The 18520-nt window shown below is 40.4% G+C and overlaps 1 protein-coding gene across 3 annotated transcripts in view; it reads right to left on the reverse strand.

Moving 5' to 3' along the window:
• Positions 1 to 18520, reverse strand: part of Rars2 (arginyl-tRNA synthetase 2, mitochondrial) — a 56794-nt gene that overhangs the window by 35332 nt on the left and 2942 nt on the right. For all 3 annotated transcript variants that reach the window (XM_057790508.1, XM_057790509.1, XM_057790507.1), the window contains exons 2-7: positions 17671 to 17744; positions 11903 to 12005; positions 9847 to 9930; positions 6241 to 6338; positions 5282 to 5337; positions 763 to 846 (exon numbers count right to left, since the gene is read on the reverse strand). In XM_057790508.1, coding sequence (XP_057646491.1) covers positions 763 to 846; positions 5282 to 5337; positions 6241 to 6338; positions 9847 to 9930; positions 11903 to 12005; positions 17671 to 17744 — 499 coding nt within the window. The remainder of the gene's footprint in view (positions 1 to 762; positions 847 to 5281; positions 5338 to 6240; positions 6339 to 9846; positions 9931 to 11902; positions 12006 to 17670; positions 17745 to 18520) is intronic.

The following is an 18520-nucleotide window of genomic DNA, read 5'->3' on the forward strand; positions in this document are numbered from 1 at the left end:
GAATTTGGTGATATCTCTCTGCCAGAGCGTGTAGCAGTATGGCCGGATCTTAAAAACATCACAAGATTGAATTCAGTGTGCAACCAGTCCCTCACAGTCACAACTACTTATCTGTCTTGCCTTCCTCATACCTAGGTTACTGGATGTATGAACCACAAAGTTTCCAAATGACCGTAGACATGACTGACGCCACACAACTGTTGGGTCTCACTCTTTCCTTTCACCCTCCACCCCATCCACTGGGAGGTTCTAGAGAAAGTCAACGTATCATGCTTTGTTTTACCTCTGGGTTACTCAGTCACATAACAATAAATCCCATTTCTCATTGGATGTGGGGCGGGGGTTGGACCTCAATGAATCTAAAAATGCAGGCTTTGGCTGAGATGGGAATACATAGCTAGAATTATTTCTTCTCTGTGTATTCAGTTCTACCTTTAATCAATAAAGGTAAGCTACTCTTCCTCACTAAAGGCTTAATGTGCATGTGTTAAGTGTATTAATTAGGCATTGCTCTGAATATTCAATTTAATTATATGATGAGATTACATAGAATATATAACTCCATAGGCAGATACAGCTCAGTGGTAGTTCATGTGCCAGGAATGCAGGAGACCCCCAGGTTCAATTCCTAGCACCACAGATACATTACACTATTTTATCCAACAGGGATCTTGTCTATATTCCATACAGATGATCAAATGTTATAGTACTTGAAACAATTAGGTCATATAATAAAATGAAAAGCATGTCAAACATACTTACCAAATTGCATGCCCCAATCTCCAATGTAATTTATTCTTGTTACTTGATGCCCTAAAGCTTCTTTTAGATTTGCTATAAAATTTCCTAGAAGCAAATACATATATAATCTTAATTTTTAAATCCATTTGGCTTTAAAACTATGTTCTTCTCTATTACCAAGTTATAACATAGAAAGCCCTTTTAACAAAACATACCAACTCAATGTTTTTCATTAAAGCATTCATGATGTGTTACTTGTGTGAGGATATGAAGTAAGGAATTACTTAGTGAGACGTTATTCCAAAGGTTCCCATAATATTCACAGAAATAGAACTCTTATCAGCATCATTGTTGGCAGTTAGAAACACATGTTAGAATAATAACTACTCAGGGCTGGAAGGATGGCTCAATGGATAAGAGCACCAGCTGCTCTTCCAGAGGTCCTGAGTTCAAGTCCCAGCAACCACATGGTGGGTCACAACCATCTATAGTTGAATCTAATACTCTCTTCTGGCCTGCAGGCATACATGCAGATAGAGTATTCATACATAAAATAAATAAATAAAATCTTAAAAGCAAAACAAGAAGAAGAATAACTACTCTTAGTTAATTCCAAGGAATATAGCACTTAGGGAACTAGAGAAATGGCCCAGTGGTTAAGGTTACTTGCCACTCTTCCAGAAGGTCCAAGTTTGGTTCCAAGCACTCATATCAGGAGCTCACAACTACCTGTAACTCCAGCTCCAGGGGATCTGATGCCCTCATTTGGCCTCCACAGGCACATGCACTTGCATTCACATGCACACAAACACACTCACCCAGCCTCAGCCTCTGCAGACACCTGCACTTACATACACATGTGTACACACACACACACACACACACACACACACACCCTTAGCCTCTGTAGGCACCTGCAGTTAAAAAGACATGTGTATATACAAACACACACACACACACACTCAGTCTCTGTAGGCACCTGCACTTACATACACATATGCATACACACACACTGTCTCTGTAGGTACCTGCACTTACATACACGTGTACATACATGGCACACACATTCAGTCTCTGCAGGCACCTGTACTTGCATACACATGTACACACACTCAGTTTCTGTAGGTATCTGTACTTGCATACACATGTGTACACACATACACAGCCTCTGTAGGTACCTGCACTTAGATACATGTGTACACACACACACATTCAGTCTCTGCAGGCACCTGTACTTGCATACACACACACACACACCACACACACACACACACACAGAGTCTTTGTAGGCACCTACACTTACAGACACAAGTGTACACACACACATTCAGCCTCTGCAGGCACCTACACTTACAGACACAAGTGTACACACACAGCCTCTGCAGGTACCTGCACTTACACACGTGTACACACACACTCAGCCTCTGTAGGCACCTACACTTATAGACAGTAGTGTACACACACACAGCCTCTGTAGGTACCTGCACTTACATACATGTGTGCGCTCACACACACACACACACACACACACACACACACACTCTGCAGGCACCTGCACTTATGTGTCTACCTACCCTTTTCTTTTTTTTTTTTGGTTTTTCTATAGCTTTGGTTCCTGTCCCGGAACTAGCTCTTGTAGACCAGGCTGGCCTCGAACTCCCAGAGATCTGCCTGCCTTTGCCTCCCGAGTGCTGGGATTAAAGGCGTGCGCCACCACCGCCCGGCTTACCTACCCTTTTCTAACTAGCTCAGATATCTCCTTCCAAGCACTACCGTGCGTCCTCCATAAGACTGTTCCCCAAGAGCACACACTGCTCCACAGCCTGTACTTCCATGTTCTGCTGATGTAAGTCTGATGTTCAATATCTGCTCTACTCAACCTTCTACCTGCCTCCATACACTGTAAAACCTAAAATATCTACTTCCCCATTTCCCAGAGTCCTTTGTAGTTAGGGTTCCAGAAATCTAGGTTTAGACAGTTTGCATGAGATTTGGCAAAGGAGTTACTTCTTGCTGTTTGGTTTGGCCATGACAAGCAGTTATGAAACTTTGGGGCATTTGTTTTTCCTTCCCTCTCTCAGTGGCACCTGCTAATACAGATTCTAGTACTGTGCCATAACTTCCAAAACAAGCTGAAAGACAAGACACAGTGCGACCTCTCTGCCTGTAATGGGTTGCAGAAGACATGGCGTGAACAGTGGCAGTTCCAGACTATGGCAGTGGTCTCAGAGCATGGACGCAATGGTAGAAGAGGCAGACCCTCCCTTGGTAACTGAACTCTGGGAATGTTTTGGGAGTTGTTCTTGTCGCTCAATTAAAAACATCTATAGTTTTCCAATAACTTTGCAAGCCATTCTATTTTTTAGAATAAATCATTTCCTGACTTAAATACAGTGGCTTGCTGGCAAACAGTTGTAATCTTAGCTCTTGGGAGTCTGAGGCAAGATTGCCAAAAGTTCAAGCTTAGTCTGGGCTATATAGTAGTTCTAGGTCAACTTAGGCTACAAATAAGACCCTGTAACAAATCAATAAGACTAAAACAGCCTAACTTGAATTACAACATCTTTCTTCTTTGCAAGCATCTCTGTTTGCACACCTTCCAAATCTCCACAGTCCCAGCAGGAAACTCACCTTCTTCGGCTGCTGCTAATTTTGTATATCTATTTTTCTTAGCACACTGTCAGCTCACAAGTACACCTGAATACATCTGTATGGTTCAGAACTGGACAATTTCAGATCCTAGCTACAGATACTTTATCCATATGATCTTGAGAAAGTTATTTCTGCTAGACTATCTTCCTTGTATATCTTAGTAGTACTTACCAAGCAGGGCTGCTGTGACTTAAATGGGAAAAAATATGCACTAATTGGTAAACTGTCCCGTGCTGTTCAAGCTCACTGAGAAGCTGTCTCCACCCCCACTTCAGACTCAAGCATGTCACCCCTTTGATTGAGAGTGGGCTGTTCCCCTACCTCTGTAACATGGAGGGAAGAACCCTGTCCTTGCAAAGAGCTGGAATATAAGCCATTTCCACCGGAGAAGTGTTATCCTATGACATAAAAGCACTTAAAGAAGCGGAAGTTGAAGGTTTAGCCACAGGAAACTCAGCTGACTGCCTCCATGTCCCGCACTGGTTCAGCTGAAGCTGTTGAGTGTTTGATACGTTATCCTTGCCTGTCGCTGCTTGTTCTTACACTTAGAAGTCTCACCTGAGGAAGCTCTCTCAACCGCGAACTCTACTAGCTGGCTGTCTAAAAAGGATTTCCCAGTTGGTTTCTGCCAAATGTTTTGAGCACCTGGTTGGACCATTATTTTGGTTTTCTGCTTTTTTTCTCCATCTCCCCACCTACTTTTCTCTTTCTCTCTCTGCCTTGCTGTTTACTCTTTTACTTGCTATATACTTAATAAATAAATGTTCATTCAAAAACTAAAACTATGGCTATTGAAGGATATTTTCTAGACTCCAGACTGCACAGACCAATGAGGTAGCACATATAAACACTTAGTTTACTAAATTTCAATATATATTCCTTCTTCCTGATAAAGTGATTACTTTATCGTATCATACATATCCATTTACTCTTTTTTGGCTCCATTCAATGTAGATTTTGTTATACGACAGATTTCCTAGATACTTTTGGTTATGTCCTGTTATTTTTTTTCCCATAAAATGCTGCTTTCTAACAATGAAAGGTTTCTTATTTCAACAATAATCTGCCACCCATACAATTTTCCAATTTTGAAATATATCACAGTAGCATTTAAATGGCTTATTCTTGAGTACACATCATAGATTTCTAACCTGGAATAAACTCCAATTCCAATATTGCACAATTCTCAGTTGAGTTTTGAATTGCAGTACTGTAAAGTATAAACAGAGGGCAGGACTTGAGAGGGCTCAGTGGTTAAAGAGTGTTTGCTATGCTGGCTGCTCTAGTCAGCACTAGAGTTCAGTTCTCCACACTCGTGTTAGGTGGATCACAACCACCTGTAACTCCAACTCCAGGGTACCAGACACCCTCTTCTGGACTCTGTAGGCAGTTCCCACACCCATATACACAAGCGTGCACACACACACACACACACTTCAAAAGAACATGTTATACATGAAAGCTTTATAACTATAAAGTAGTTCCAGTATTCCTAAAGTAAATAATTTCTATTAAAAACTTTAGTTTCCAGTCTTGAAAATTACAGTTGCAGGAACAAAAAAATATGAAAGATTTCTACCAAGCCCACAGAAATAATTTGTGATTATTTTTTATTGCCTCTTTCAGTTTTCCGTATGTCTAAGTTACAACCATAACACACATACCAATGAAAACTGACTTCAGCCTTTACCTTTTGAAATAAATTTTGGTTTTTAACCTGTAAACCAATTTTTCAATTTAGTGCAACATCTACTCAGCATCATGCGCATGTAATTTACATTGTGGGGAGCTTTTCCCTCCCTTTTCACTTAGACTCTGAACCATTACATTGCATTATAAGGTGTGTCTCCTAGACACGTTAGTACTGTCTGTTAAAGGGAACACTTACCTATGATGGTGGAACGCAAATGGCCAACATGAAATTTTTTTGCAACATTAGGTGAACTGCAAAAATTGCAAGAATATTTTCTTATTCCAATAACAAAAATTTTGAACATGAACTAGATGATAATGCTTCTTTGGGGTGACAAAATTAGGGAGCAGGGCTTTTGACAATTCAGGAGGTAGGTTAGACATCAGAATTAACAGTAAGGATAAATTAGAATTTGGAAAGAATCAAACCTTCATTAACCAATAATCATTGATCCTGTGATCTACAAAGTAGTGCAACACTCAGAAATGGCACACGTATGAGAGAGACTATTCTGAGACAAGGAAGAAAGTGCTGGAGAGATGGCTCAGCAGGGAATGCTGTTTACTGACAGGACTGACAGACTGACAAAATGCTCCTTGAAATCATTAATCTGACATTTTCTGGAACTAATTCCCTACTAAGAAAAGAATCCTATAAGATGGAAAGGCAAATTCAATTCCTTTGGCAACCAAAGTAACCACAGCGGAATTACAATTGGATCCCTTACTTTTGTAAACTATTTAGTGTAATCTCCTAAATCTTATGAGGACACATGAATTTTTTTTAAAAAGAGAGTGCTGTGATTTGAATAAGAAATGTCCCCCATAGGCTCAAAATGCTGAGTCCTTCGTCCCAAGCTGGTGTTGCTATTTGGAAATTTTGCAGGAGGCGGTCATTGGCTACCCATCCAATTCAAGGCCAATGTGGAGATCCTGCTTAAAACAAGGAAAGGAGAAACGGACTGGATATGTAAACATCTAATTTTATCCTTTTTATTCCTGGTTTAATGACTGATTGGCTGTGATCCTTACAAAGTAACACAATGTCACGGACTCTCAACTTTCCACTGTCATGGAAAGAAAACTCGACCCTGAGGTATGAGCCTCTCTGCCCTATCAGCTGGCTAATCAGCACATAACTCAAGAGTCACTCACCTGAACTCCACCACAACCCTCCTCAGGGGCAGACCTGAGAAAAGTTCACTTTTTAATCCATACTTTGAGCCGTCTTCAGTTACTTGCTGCAGCACCGCCTGAAGAACAGAAGGGTGCGGTTTAGTGATGGAAAGAATGTCCTTAACTACTGCGTCTCTGGGAATTAAATGTTGCTAACTTCTTCACTCTAACTGCAGAGCCCAGAATTTTACAGCACTGTCAGCAGCACCAGCTCTGGAATCAACAGCACTTGTTGCCAGTTTCTGAGAGCACTTACAACGTGAGCTAATAATGAAGTGCTACTCCGGACCCATAAATCTCATCTACTCATTATTACAGTAACTGCGAATGATACTTAGAGATCAGGACATTGACGTTTCGTGAGATAAGGGTAACTGCCAAAAGTCCCACGGAAATAGTAACAGCACAGCCAGAAGCTGAAAAGGCACTAACTGTTGAGAAGAATCCCAGGACTCGGCAAATGCCTGATCAGTTATTGAGTGCAAATGATGTTACAAAGACTGGGACGAGGATTTTACATGTATTAACTCAGTTCATCTTCATACAGCTTCAGAGATGAGTACTATGCTCACAAACGAGGAAGCAAAGCAGGGAGGTTAATTTTCCCAGGGTCATAACAGCTCAGTTGATAACAGCAGTTTCCTTGCCTGTACAAATCTCTGTGTTCCAAACCTAGCACTGCATAATCCTGGTGTGCGGGTTCATGCCTATAAACCAGGCACTCAGGAGGTGGAAGCAAGAAGATCAGACGTTCAAGGTCATCACTGGCTACATATCCAGTTCAAGACCAGCCTGGGATACAAGAGACATGAAGTCAAATAGCAGAAATTCTTCCAATCAAGTGAACATGTTAATTAGAGACTGCACGTGTGCGGTTGCTACTTCTGTTCTAACTAAAGACCCCAAGGAGAGCTACTGAATAAATAAGAATACGTAATTAAATAAATGCCTGTTAAATAAATGTACAGGTGGAAAGTCAAAACTAACATAAACTTCCACAGTGTACTCTAGGTTAATTTTAATTTAGTGACAGAACTACAGTCTGTCTCACAAAATTCATAAGTTATTTTTGTGCAGTTACAATGCACTTAATTTGTTTTTACAAGATTCTCTTATTTATGTGTATTTTAAATAGTTTTATTTGTATGAGTGTTTGCATGTACATACAAGGCCTACATGGTGCCTGGTGACTGCAGAGGCAAGAAGACGAGGCAGGAACCCGGGAACCAGCACACAGATGGCTGTGACTCACAATGTTGGTGCTGGACCTGGGTCCTCTGCAAGATTGCAAGTACTTTTCACCTCTGTGCCATGTCCACAGCCTCTCAAATTTTTAATTTAAAATTACTGTTATGAAATCAATGGATACTCCGACTGGCTGGCACTTTCTGCCTGTCTGTCATCACCCTTCTCTGTGGATGACGTCATTCCTCTTTAGCTCTGCTGGTAGGCTGTTTCCTTATGCCTGCCAGCAGACTAAGGACTTCATCACTACCTACGTGCCTTGCCAATTCTTTGGTATTAAAATCGTTCAATACTCTATGAGTTCCTAAAAACTAAACATTGCTTGAAAAGTATTCACTACCTACAGGCAAAACTTATTTAGTGATGTCACAAAACAACACCTCCTCCGCTTGGTAAAGCATGCGAAGATGGATTTGTAAATAAAAACGTGATTTTATTCATCATGGATTTTTCAGATATACTCAAGAAAGTAAGGTTTTATCTATATTTTACTTTTTTAGAACATGCAAATAGATCTTGACTTAAACCATCTTTTCTCCCTCTTAACTGAATTAAGTATCACTAAGGGCTACAGATTCTCCTACAAATTGTCTCAAGCTACTAACAAGTGTAAGTGTGGTACAAAGATAAGTGTTCTTTACGTGATTATGGGTATTCCACCTCACCTAGCCATGGAAATACTGTAGTAACCAATCCTGCTGGACATCTCTAAGCTAGGTAAAACTCTACAGTTTCTTAATTGAAATAAAGTATAAAATTTGTGGCCACTGAAACTTTAAATTATTTTATAAACATGTATTTCGCCTGGAAGTATAAACCTTATCTTATTCAGCGAAAGTAGCTTTACAGGCAAAATTCTACTTCTTTCCCCAGGATAAGGAAAAACAAAAGGAGGAAAACACTGCTGTTGGGGCTTAAAGTATAGAAGGCACATTTGGCAAGACTCACTTCTACTTCCAAACAGCTGGGGAAATGACTACAGAAGCATTGCTTTAAGATGGTAAATAAGTAACTTAGTGTGATAGCAAGAGAATTCTGAGCCTGAGGCTGGCCTTGGCTGTGTGTTGAGATCCTGAAGGGAAGAGGAATTGGGGCTGGGAGGTGAGGACACCAACAGGTTGTAGGCACTATTTTAACAAGCTCAGAATAAACAGGAGTGTCTGTGGGCTAAGTCTGGGTTAGATGATTTATTTCAAAATGAAAGATAGCTGAAAAAGGAAAATCCCCATGACCCGAGAAAGGCACTAACTGTTGAGAAGAATCCCGAGACTAAACAATGCACAGGCAGATCTATATCCAGAGAACTTCTGACCTTGTCATTATACTCAGTTCAAGACTGACACATTCACTAAGCCTCAACACCCAATAGTGGGCTATAATTCTATTTAGAAGATAGGCCAAAGCACGCATAATAATGGTAAAAGTTTGATCAAGATGATCATGTAATCACATATCCAGAATCACCTGTTCTCCGATGCACTAGCTTGAGAGAGTCAATTCCTTTGCAAGGTTTCTCCAACACCTCTGGGCCATCCCGACTTCAGCATCTGAATTTTTTTATTCTTACTGTATTAAAAACCTTTTAACTTTACTACTTACTGTTTTATTAAAAAAAAAAAAGCTATCCCATGGTTTCTCCAGTTTAAGCCTTATGTTTCCAATGGATTATAGAATAGCAGGGAGTAGAAACCAACACACTTTCACTACAGAGCACATTTATCAACAAACAGGTATTTATCTAGAATCTATGACGCGCCAGGCATTATGGCAAAACATGGAAACAGGACAGTGGGAAAGACAGATGCTAAACCCCAAAGTGAATTAAGAGCTGACAAGTGGCACCAGACAAATAAATGGAATGTGACGTGCACCTTTAACCTGAGCACCCAGGAGGCAGAGGCATTCGAGGCCAGTCTGGTCTACTGAGTTCCAGGACAGCTAGAATTGTTACTCAGAGAAACCCTGTCTTGAAAAACCAAACAAAGACGAAAAAGATGGAAGGTAAAATAAGAAGGTGCTTTCTGCAAGGAAGAGGTTAACAGTGCTAGACAGCCCACAGTGAGAAGACCAGTGAGCGAATGCCAAGGGCTAGGGAAGCAACTGTAACTAAGTGGTAAAGTGCTTGCTTAAGCAAAGGAAAAGCCCTGGATTAAACACTGGAAATACCACCCCCCCCCAAAAAAAAGAGGGAGGAAGAAAGATTAACTTCTACTGCACTGCAGACCGAGGAATCCTGTGCACAGGTTCTGAGGTGGCGTCTGAGAGCTGGGCGAGCAGTGTGGTTAGATGGCATGAAAGGAAACTATAATCCACAAAGACCAGACTATAATCCTCTCTTACCTTTGTTAGTAATTCTCTGTTTATTTTGAAATTCAGCGTTCCTGGACCAGCACTGATGGCAGTCACCACCGAATCACATTTAAGCTGAAAAATAACAGACCATGTACAGCAGACTATATTGTAGAACAGACCTAATGAGATCGGTAGCTCTGATACCATGAACCTGATTTACAAGACAGCAGGTGAGTCAGTTCTCAGGCATTACAGCCGGACCAGGTCTTAGCCAAGGTCTTCTGTTCCAAAATCCTATCTACACAACACATTTTCTTTTTCCTCACTAGAATGCTATTCAGTCTCCCCTTTCCTTTTTCTCTTTCCTTTACCTCAAATTTCTCCATCTATCATACAGTGAACACTATCTTAATCATCTTTCAAGACAGCCACAAACAGGACGTCGTGTCGGGACCTACTGCCAACGCGCTTGCACAGGCACAGAATGAAGTCTCTCACAGTCTACTTTTCCTGCATGTGTCCATTCAAACCCTCTGATAGACTTAGGGCACTAAAGATGCCTGCTGTCACTGAAGAGCAATCAGTCTTTATTTCTGAAATTTAAAAGATAGTTAGATTAATTCTACTTCTGGTATCAAACTTAATATCAGGTATTATCCGTATTAATAAATGAACAGAGGTGACCTTGTTACCAAATAACTATTACTCTGTTACCAAAGCTCCTTTCACAGTCATTTCTAGTTATACGTTTTTTTCCAAAAGTGATTTTCACTGTTTCAGTTTTTTTTTTTTTTAAGAGTTCCTTGACATCATCTTTGAGCAACATATGTCCCTATTAAAAATTTAGGAACAAACAAAAGCTTTCCCAACATGCTTTGTGTAAAGGTCTGAAGCTAACAGTTTAGATTTGGTCATTCACTACAACCTTTCCAATTCTTCTGTTTTACTGGAGGAATACAGAGTTTATGAAATCATCTACCTACAACTTCTCTGTGATCATCCCGTTCACTCCACATACATTATTTCTTCTTCTCATAGTTTTAATGCTCTTCTCAGAAGCTCATTTCAAAGATGTGCAGCCTACTGCTCTAATATATCAAGTTTGTTTTACTACAAACACTTACCCAGGGGGCTGGGGAGATTGTCAGATGTTAAGAGCGCTCAGTGGATGCTCTTGAGAGGACCTGGGTTTTAGTCCTCGTATTCACAACTGTTTGTCACTCCAGTTGCAGGAGAATAAATAAATCTGCCTTTAAAAGTTTTTACAGTTTCAGGACTGGAGAGAAAGCTGAGGGGCTAAGAGCACTGGCTGATCTTCCAGAGGTCCTGAGTTCAATTCCCAGCATGGTGGCTCACAATCATCTATAATGACATCTGGCGCCCTCTTCTGGCCAGCAGGTTACATGCAGGGAGAACACTATACATAATAAATAAATCTTTTTTAAATGTTTAAACAGTTTCAATCTATAAATTATAAATTAACACTTCAGCCCTGTGATTAATAAAAAACAAAGCAAAGCAAAACACCAGCTAAACAATGTTAGCTCAGGAGTGTGCTAATCAGTTTTCATTGTCAACCTGATATAAACCTAGTCACCTGGGAGAAAGGAACCTCACCGAATGGGCTCAATCAGATTGTCCAGATTGCCCCTGGGTGTACATGAGAAATTTTTTGATTGATAACTGATGTGGGAGGGTCTAGCCCACTGGAAGTGGTACCATCCCTGAGTAAATGGGCTTCAGTTGTATAAACCGGCAAGCTACTCAAGAGCCAGAGAGAGCAAAACAGCAAGCAGCATTCCTTCCTGGCATCTGCACCAGTTCCTGCATAAGGTTCTGTCTTGAGTTTCTTCAATGATGGACTGTTACCCGGGCAAATAAGCCCTTTCCTCCCCAAGTCATTTCTGGTCATGTTTATCACAACAGAAAGAAACTACAACAAAAGGGACACTTAACAGCTGATGTGAAAGGTCACGGAAACCTCCCAGCTAAAATGAACGGAAACGTCCTTCAAGCTGCCTTCAACAGAGAAACGTGAGGCCGCAGCCTGTGGAGCTGTGCTCTCCTCTAATGCTCAGCTCAGTACAACACAGAGGTGAAATACCTTCTCTGCCAATCTCCTGGCTTGATCTTGAACATCGAGTTGTGACTGCGGATTGTTGTCTTCTAGCAAGGAACCCACAGAAAGCTGGAAGTCCGCCACTTCTCTAAAGATGAACGTTGAAATGGGAAAGAGCTGTTAGAAACACATCACTTGTCTAGCGAAGAGTAATCACTGGATTATGAAAACCTTCAAAACTGAAAGTCAAGAAATGCACAACCTTGTTTTTACTTATAACTTTTAAAATCTTGGTTATTTTATACATTTCTTGAGTATTACCTGAAACAGACAGATATCTGGCAAGTTAAATGCAACTAGGAAGCAGCTTCAGAAAAGACTGAGTTGCCTGACATCCGCTATAAAGCTGCTTCTCCTACTAAGTGCTTCTTTATAACGGTCTAAACAAGAGCAAAAATGTTTTTTCTTAATGGTTGTAATTTAAGTTTTGAAGAGTCCAAGAATAAGAATATAGAAATGTAGATTCCAGAAATAAAGATGTAGAAACAGAGAAGTGGGAGAATGAGATCAGGCTGTCAGCAGCTTTCTCATCGGCTGAAGGATTAACTATTAGCAGTGGGCTACTTTACAAATGACAGCTGTCTGCAGGACTGAAGCGGCCCTCTGCAAACTGAGACCCCCATCCACTCATGCCCAGCAACGGATCTGAGCTAACTTTAAGTGATGGGATGTACATGACTTTTGGTTTGCATTGTCTCTGCTGTGGGAATTGGCTGAGGGAGTGCCAGGGAGAAACAAAGACCTAAAGCGCAAGCACTAGTCTGATTAGAAACTCTTAGTGAAAACTGCAAAGAAGGGCAATTTGTATCTGAGTTTTACCTTAAGGTTGAAAAATTCTTTTGTTATTGTCTAATGCTTGCTATAAAAGGGGGAGTTCAGAAACCTTCCTTCGAGACAGGGTTTCTCTGTAGCTTTGGAACCTGTCCTGGAACTAGCTCTTGTAGCCCAGGCTGGCCTTGAACTCACAGAGATCCTCCTGCCTCTGCCTCCCTAGTGCTGGGGATTAAAGGCGTGCGCCAAACCGCCTGGCCAATTTTTTTTTTTAAATTTGCTTCTGGCTTAACAGACTCTGGTGGTCTGCCCCCCATCTTTGTGCGACCCCCTCCCCAGACCCAACAGTTTCAGCATAACAAAAAATGTTATTTATAACACTGAGTTGTTCACTAGAGACATGGACACAGCTATTGGTACTTTAAACTATTAAATGCTTCAGTGGAACCAGCTAAAGGAACAGTCAGTTACATGACTAGAGAAGCTATTTGCAAATAAGGAGGGTAACAGAATCAAAGAAATATATCCAGTCACAACAGTATTTGCAGTCTCACTGAGAAAAACAAAACAAAATCAACTACCCCTACCATACAAGCCGAGAGAGAAGAGAGAGAAGGGGAGAGAGAGGGGGAGAGAGAGGGGGAGAGAGAGGGGGAGAGAGAGGGGGAGAGAGAGGGGGAGAGAGAGGGGGAGAGAGAGGGGGAGAGAGAGAGAGGACTTAAATTTGGAAAAAAGGCTGGACAGTTTAGATGGTTACCACACTGAAAGTGGCTCATCTGGACAGGTAGCGGTGTTGCATGCCTTTAATCCCAGCACTCGTGAGGCAGGGGCAGGCAGATCTCTGTGAGTCTGAGAACAGTCTGGTCTACAAAAACTAGTTCCAGGACAGCTAGGGTTGTTACACAGAGAAACCCTGTCTCTAAAATTAAAAACCAACCCAAAACAAAACACCCCCCCCACAACAAACAAACAAAAAAGTGGCTCAACATATTGTCTCTATAGAATTTTTTGTAGATGTGATAATTTAAGTTAGACATTATTAATATACAAGTAACTGCAGAACTGCAGGTACTGACATCTTCCGATGGTCAACAGAGAAACGGAAGAGAGTTAAGTGAGTTATATCATGGTTTGTCCAGCCCACGTCACTCAAAGGAATATTACCGGAAGGATACAGGTGACTTCTTTCATGTCACTCATCATGCAGCTTGAAATGCCTTCTCACTCACACCAAGTAATCTCACCTGCGGGGTAATTTCCCAATGGGATGTCCCTAGATACATCAACCACACTACAGAGGAGGCCAGGAGTAGTTGGCCAAGACAAAACGGACTCTGATTTTTTGTGAGCTTTTAATTTCCTTTTGGTACTTTTAGTTTTATTAGACTTTTTTGTTTGATTTTTGGTTTGCTTTTTGTATTTATTGTTTTTTAAAAGACAGATGGGAAATAATATGAAATTGGGCTAGTAGGTGTGAGGACCTGAAACTTGGGTATAACATAGGGAAATGGGAAGGACTTGGGAGGAGCTGGGTAGGAGAAAGAATATTATCAAAATACATTATATGCAGTCTGCTGGAGACCTGTTTCAGCAGGGATTAAGGTCCCAGCGAGATGTGGGGGTGGCTGGGGGGACAACACGACCCGGGATGGTCAGGACGAGGTGGGGGACGACACAATCAGGGTGAATCAGGATGGCTGCCAGTGCATTTAATGGGATTTAAAAAAGGCTGCACGTAGACTTAAAAGGGAGCGAAGGGACTTGTGAAGTGGGGTGTGGCTTGAGATCAGGGGTTGAGAAATCTAGCTAGCCCTGACCTTGGTAATAGGCACCAGCCACAGGTAATTAAGGGGCACGAGTTCCTCTTCCAGAGATAAGGAGAATGACTGCTTTAGCAAGCAGGAACTTGCTCAAGCCCTGTGAGAATGGAGGCCTTATTCAAATGCCTGTTCTTGGGAAAGGACTTCTGGGGACCAGACGCTGTACTACAATTTGAGAGCAATTTTCACTCCTCAAAGAGGACAAGCACTGAGTTGTTCCTAACGGTGCTCCTTTCACTCCTCAAAGAGGACAAGCACTGAGTTGTTCCCTAACTGTGCTCCTTTCCGTGCCAATCTCACTCACGCGCTCCCTAAGGGAACCCGATGTCTTCCTCTTTTCCCATTATATTGCACCGTTCCATTTCCCCGTACTCACAAACTGAACTCTAGCCCTTTACGGCCTCCGGTGTTTCACCTTGGGATCAGGTGTGTCAAGTAAATGTCTAACTTTCCTGTTTTCAGTGTAATTAGGAGGGCACAATGGAATTATTGGTTCTGCAGCAGCTAGGATTTTTTTTCCCCAAAGAATTATTTTTGTTTGGAAAGGCTACCATTGTACACATTTTCAACCTTTACCAAAGCCCGCACAAAATTTCCATAGGGAAAGGCATTAATAGTGAGAATCACTAAACACTAAAGTCAAAAGGTGCGAGAGAAGTGTGGTCTGCAATGCTGAAATGCTGGAACTTTGTCTAGCAGCAATGGTTGCCATGCGGTCCACGCCAGCAGTCCCAATATGTCTACAAGATACTTCGGAACCTAAGGCTCAGGGAACACTGCAGAAGATGGGGCGGGAAGGCTGTAAGAACCAGAGGGTCAGGGAAGCCCTGTGCTGTGAGACTCTGACCCCTGCTAATGTCAGCTACACCTACAAAGTCTCAACACTGACAACCCAAACATGAGCTGAATAGGGAGGACACTAATGGACACGACAAACTGGACAGAGAAAGCCCATGAGGCCTCAACCCTACACAAAGAACTGTAGGCAACCACGGAGAGCTTGGAACAGGAGAGGTGGCCTTCCCTGGGAAGAGTGTCCAGTGCACACCAGTAAGTCCCAAAACAGACATACGGGCAGCATTAACCACTTAACAGGTTATATTTTAAAATACTTATGTATACACATATACTTATTAGCATCACACAGACTGAACAGGTAATAATTATTTAGGAATAATATGTATATACCTATACTTATTTACAAGCAATAACAGTAAAAAAAAAAAAGGGAGGTGGCATGATATTGAAGGAGAGTGGGGAGGGAAATAAATATGGGGAGATTTGGAAGGAGGAAGGGGAAAGGAGAAATACCGTAACCAAATTATATTCTAAAAAATATAGCAAAGTAAAAGAATGTATTATATGAAAACCTAATGAAATTTCCTGAGTCTTTTTGTTTGTTAGTTTTTGTTTTCAAGGCAGGGTTTATCTGTGTAGCCTTGGCTATCCTAGAACTAGTGAGCTACACTGCTTTGCAATTTCCAGGATAACAGCATCAAAGAAATATATCCAGTCACAACAGTATTTGCAGTCTTATTGAGAAAACAAAACAAAACCAACTACCCCTACCATACAAACAGAGAGAGAGAGAAAGAGAGAGAGAGAAAGAGAGGGAGGGAGGGAGGGAGGGAGGGAGAGGGGGAGGGGGGAGGGGGAGGGAGGACTTGAATTTGGAAAAAAGGCTTGACAGTTTAAATGGTTACCACACTGAAAGTGGCTCATCTGCCAGGCGGCGGTAGCACACGCCTTTAATCCCAGCAATTGGGAGGCAGAGGTAGGCAGATCTCTGTGAGTTTGAAGACAGCCTGGTCTACAAAAACTTAGCATGGAATCTACTTATCAATCCAAACTGATATCTAATCTATAAAACCACAAATTCAAGTTCACCTACCAGTTAATGTCTGTGTAATTCCAGACACATTGCTCAATCTCTTGGAACCTCAGTAAAATGATGATAACAAATGGTATCTACTTTACAGGGCTATTGAGAAACGACTTCTCAGTTATAAATTATGCTAGTCACAGATCTGATGCTAAATAACACATCAAACACTGGCAAAACTAACATTGTGGGGAAGTTTTTCCTTGTCCTTTATATACTAAAATAGCTGGGAAAGTATGCTTGTTTCTTTTCTAAGATTATTTTTTATGGTGACTCCATTTTCTGAAAATGAAATTTAATTGTAGAAATTCATTTAAGGTTTAAATGTACTTATTGTATTCTTCCTTACCAAAGGATTTTAATAACTTAGTCAAATATTTGAACCAATATATGGGCAACCAAAGAAATTAGTTTAGCGAAATAGGAATAAAACACAAAGCATGATACAAACAACAAAGACTTTTAAAAGTCGAAAAATAAAGTAAAACTAGAAGTAATAGGAGCTCTAATATTATTGTGATGACAGGGATTTGAATACATCAAAGACCAAATTGCAGCTTTTTGATACAGAGCTAGGATTCTTTATAAAAGATTTAATATGAACACAGTCTTACAGCATGGTTCTCAAACACCTAGGAAGACTCAAAGAAATAACTATAAATTGCTAAAATTTATAAATAGTAAGACATCTGCAATTTTATTTTTAACATGAATTCTAATATTTGTGGCAGAGGACAAAAAGCTAAATCACTCTTCTAGTCTATTATAATGCTTAAAATGAACTTACTGCTAAGAACACTGAAAACAACGATGATGGAGATGATTAGCAAACAGGTGTCTTTCTTCTTCTCCCTCCTTCCTTTTTCTTTTCTTTCTTCTTTCTTTCTTTTTTTTTTTTTTTTTTTTTGGTTGTTCAAGACAGGGTTTCTCTGTGTAACAGCCCTGGCTGTCCTGGAATTCACTAGGTAGGTCAGGCCTTGAACTCACAGAGATTCAAGTTTTAATAGTCCTTCAAAAGCTCTGAGATTATAACCTTATTGTCATTCTCTTATTGTTAAACAAACTAGAATCTCCTTCCTAAAGACTGACATAATGGTTAGCAAAACCAAACATGAAAATAATTAACAAAGGAATATCACATTCACCATAGATACCTAAATAAAAATATAATTTTATAATATCAATTATAACAAGTTGAATATAATGAATCATAACTTTAAGGTTTATTCTGCAAATTGAAGGGATAAGTAAAATTTCAGATCATCGCAAGTATACTTAACTCTTTTTTTGAAACTGGAACTGCAGATATTGACTTGATCAAGCTTTCTGGTGGAAGGGCCAAGACTCTGGAAAGCTAAAAGTAAAAAAAGAACAAAACAGGATAAAATTGTTGCTGTATCTATTACAGAGTGAATGGATTACTAGCAATAAAAGAAATGTCATCAACACACGGAACATAAATGAATCTCAAATACATGATGTGAAACCTATATTAAAGAGGTAGATAGAATGATTCAATTTATCTGATAGCCTCAAAAACACAAAAATATCAGACTGAGGTTAAGATGTCTGAGTGTCAGGGATTGAGTGAAATATAAGGATCTGACTATTAAATAGCAAGCAGGACTACTTGTCTTTCAATGAATTTTATGTTTGCCAGTTTTAAAAAACTAAAGAAATATTCAAAAAAGACAAGAATCACTGAGAATCCAAAGCTATTTTCCATTAAAATAATATTTATTGAGTAGCTAATATGTACCAGACAGTATTCTAGGCATTGATAGTATAACAATGAACAACACAGAAAAACGAAATATGGCATTTAGTAGAAACAAGTAAATATTAGGGAAAAATCTGATCCCCATGCCTGAACGCCATAAAAGATTTACCCATCAAAATAGCAGGTGTAAAGAAACAAAACAAAAAATAAACAAAAAGCAAAGCAAAGACCATGGGCTAACTCAGCGGTGAAGCACCAACTACTTGCCCTGTTGGTATGCATGAAGCCCAGGATTGCTCCTTAGTGCACAAATAATAAGTAGAAACAGGTGCATCTTTGTTTGTAAGAAACGTCTCTCATGGTTATGCTGTTTGGTGGTATAGGCATTTCCATGTTCAGAATAATCCTGT

Source organism: Chionomys nivalis, chromosome 16 (genome assembly GCF_950005125.1).
Source record: "Chionomys nivalis chromosome 16, mChiNiv1.1, whole genome shotgun sequence".
Lineage (NCBI taxonomy): Eukaryota > Metazoa > Chordata > Mammalia > Rodentia > Cricetidae > Chionomys > Chionomys nivalis.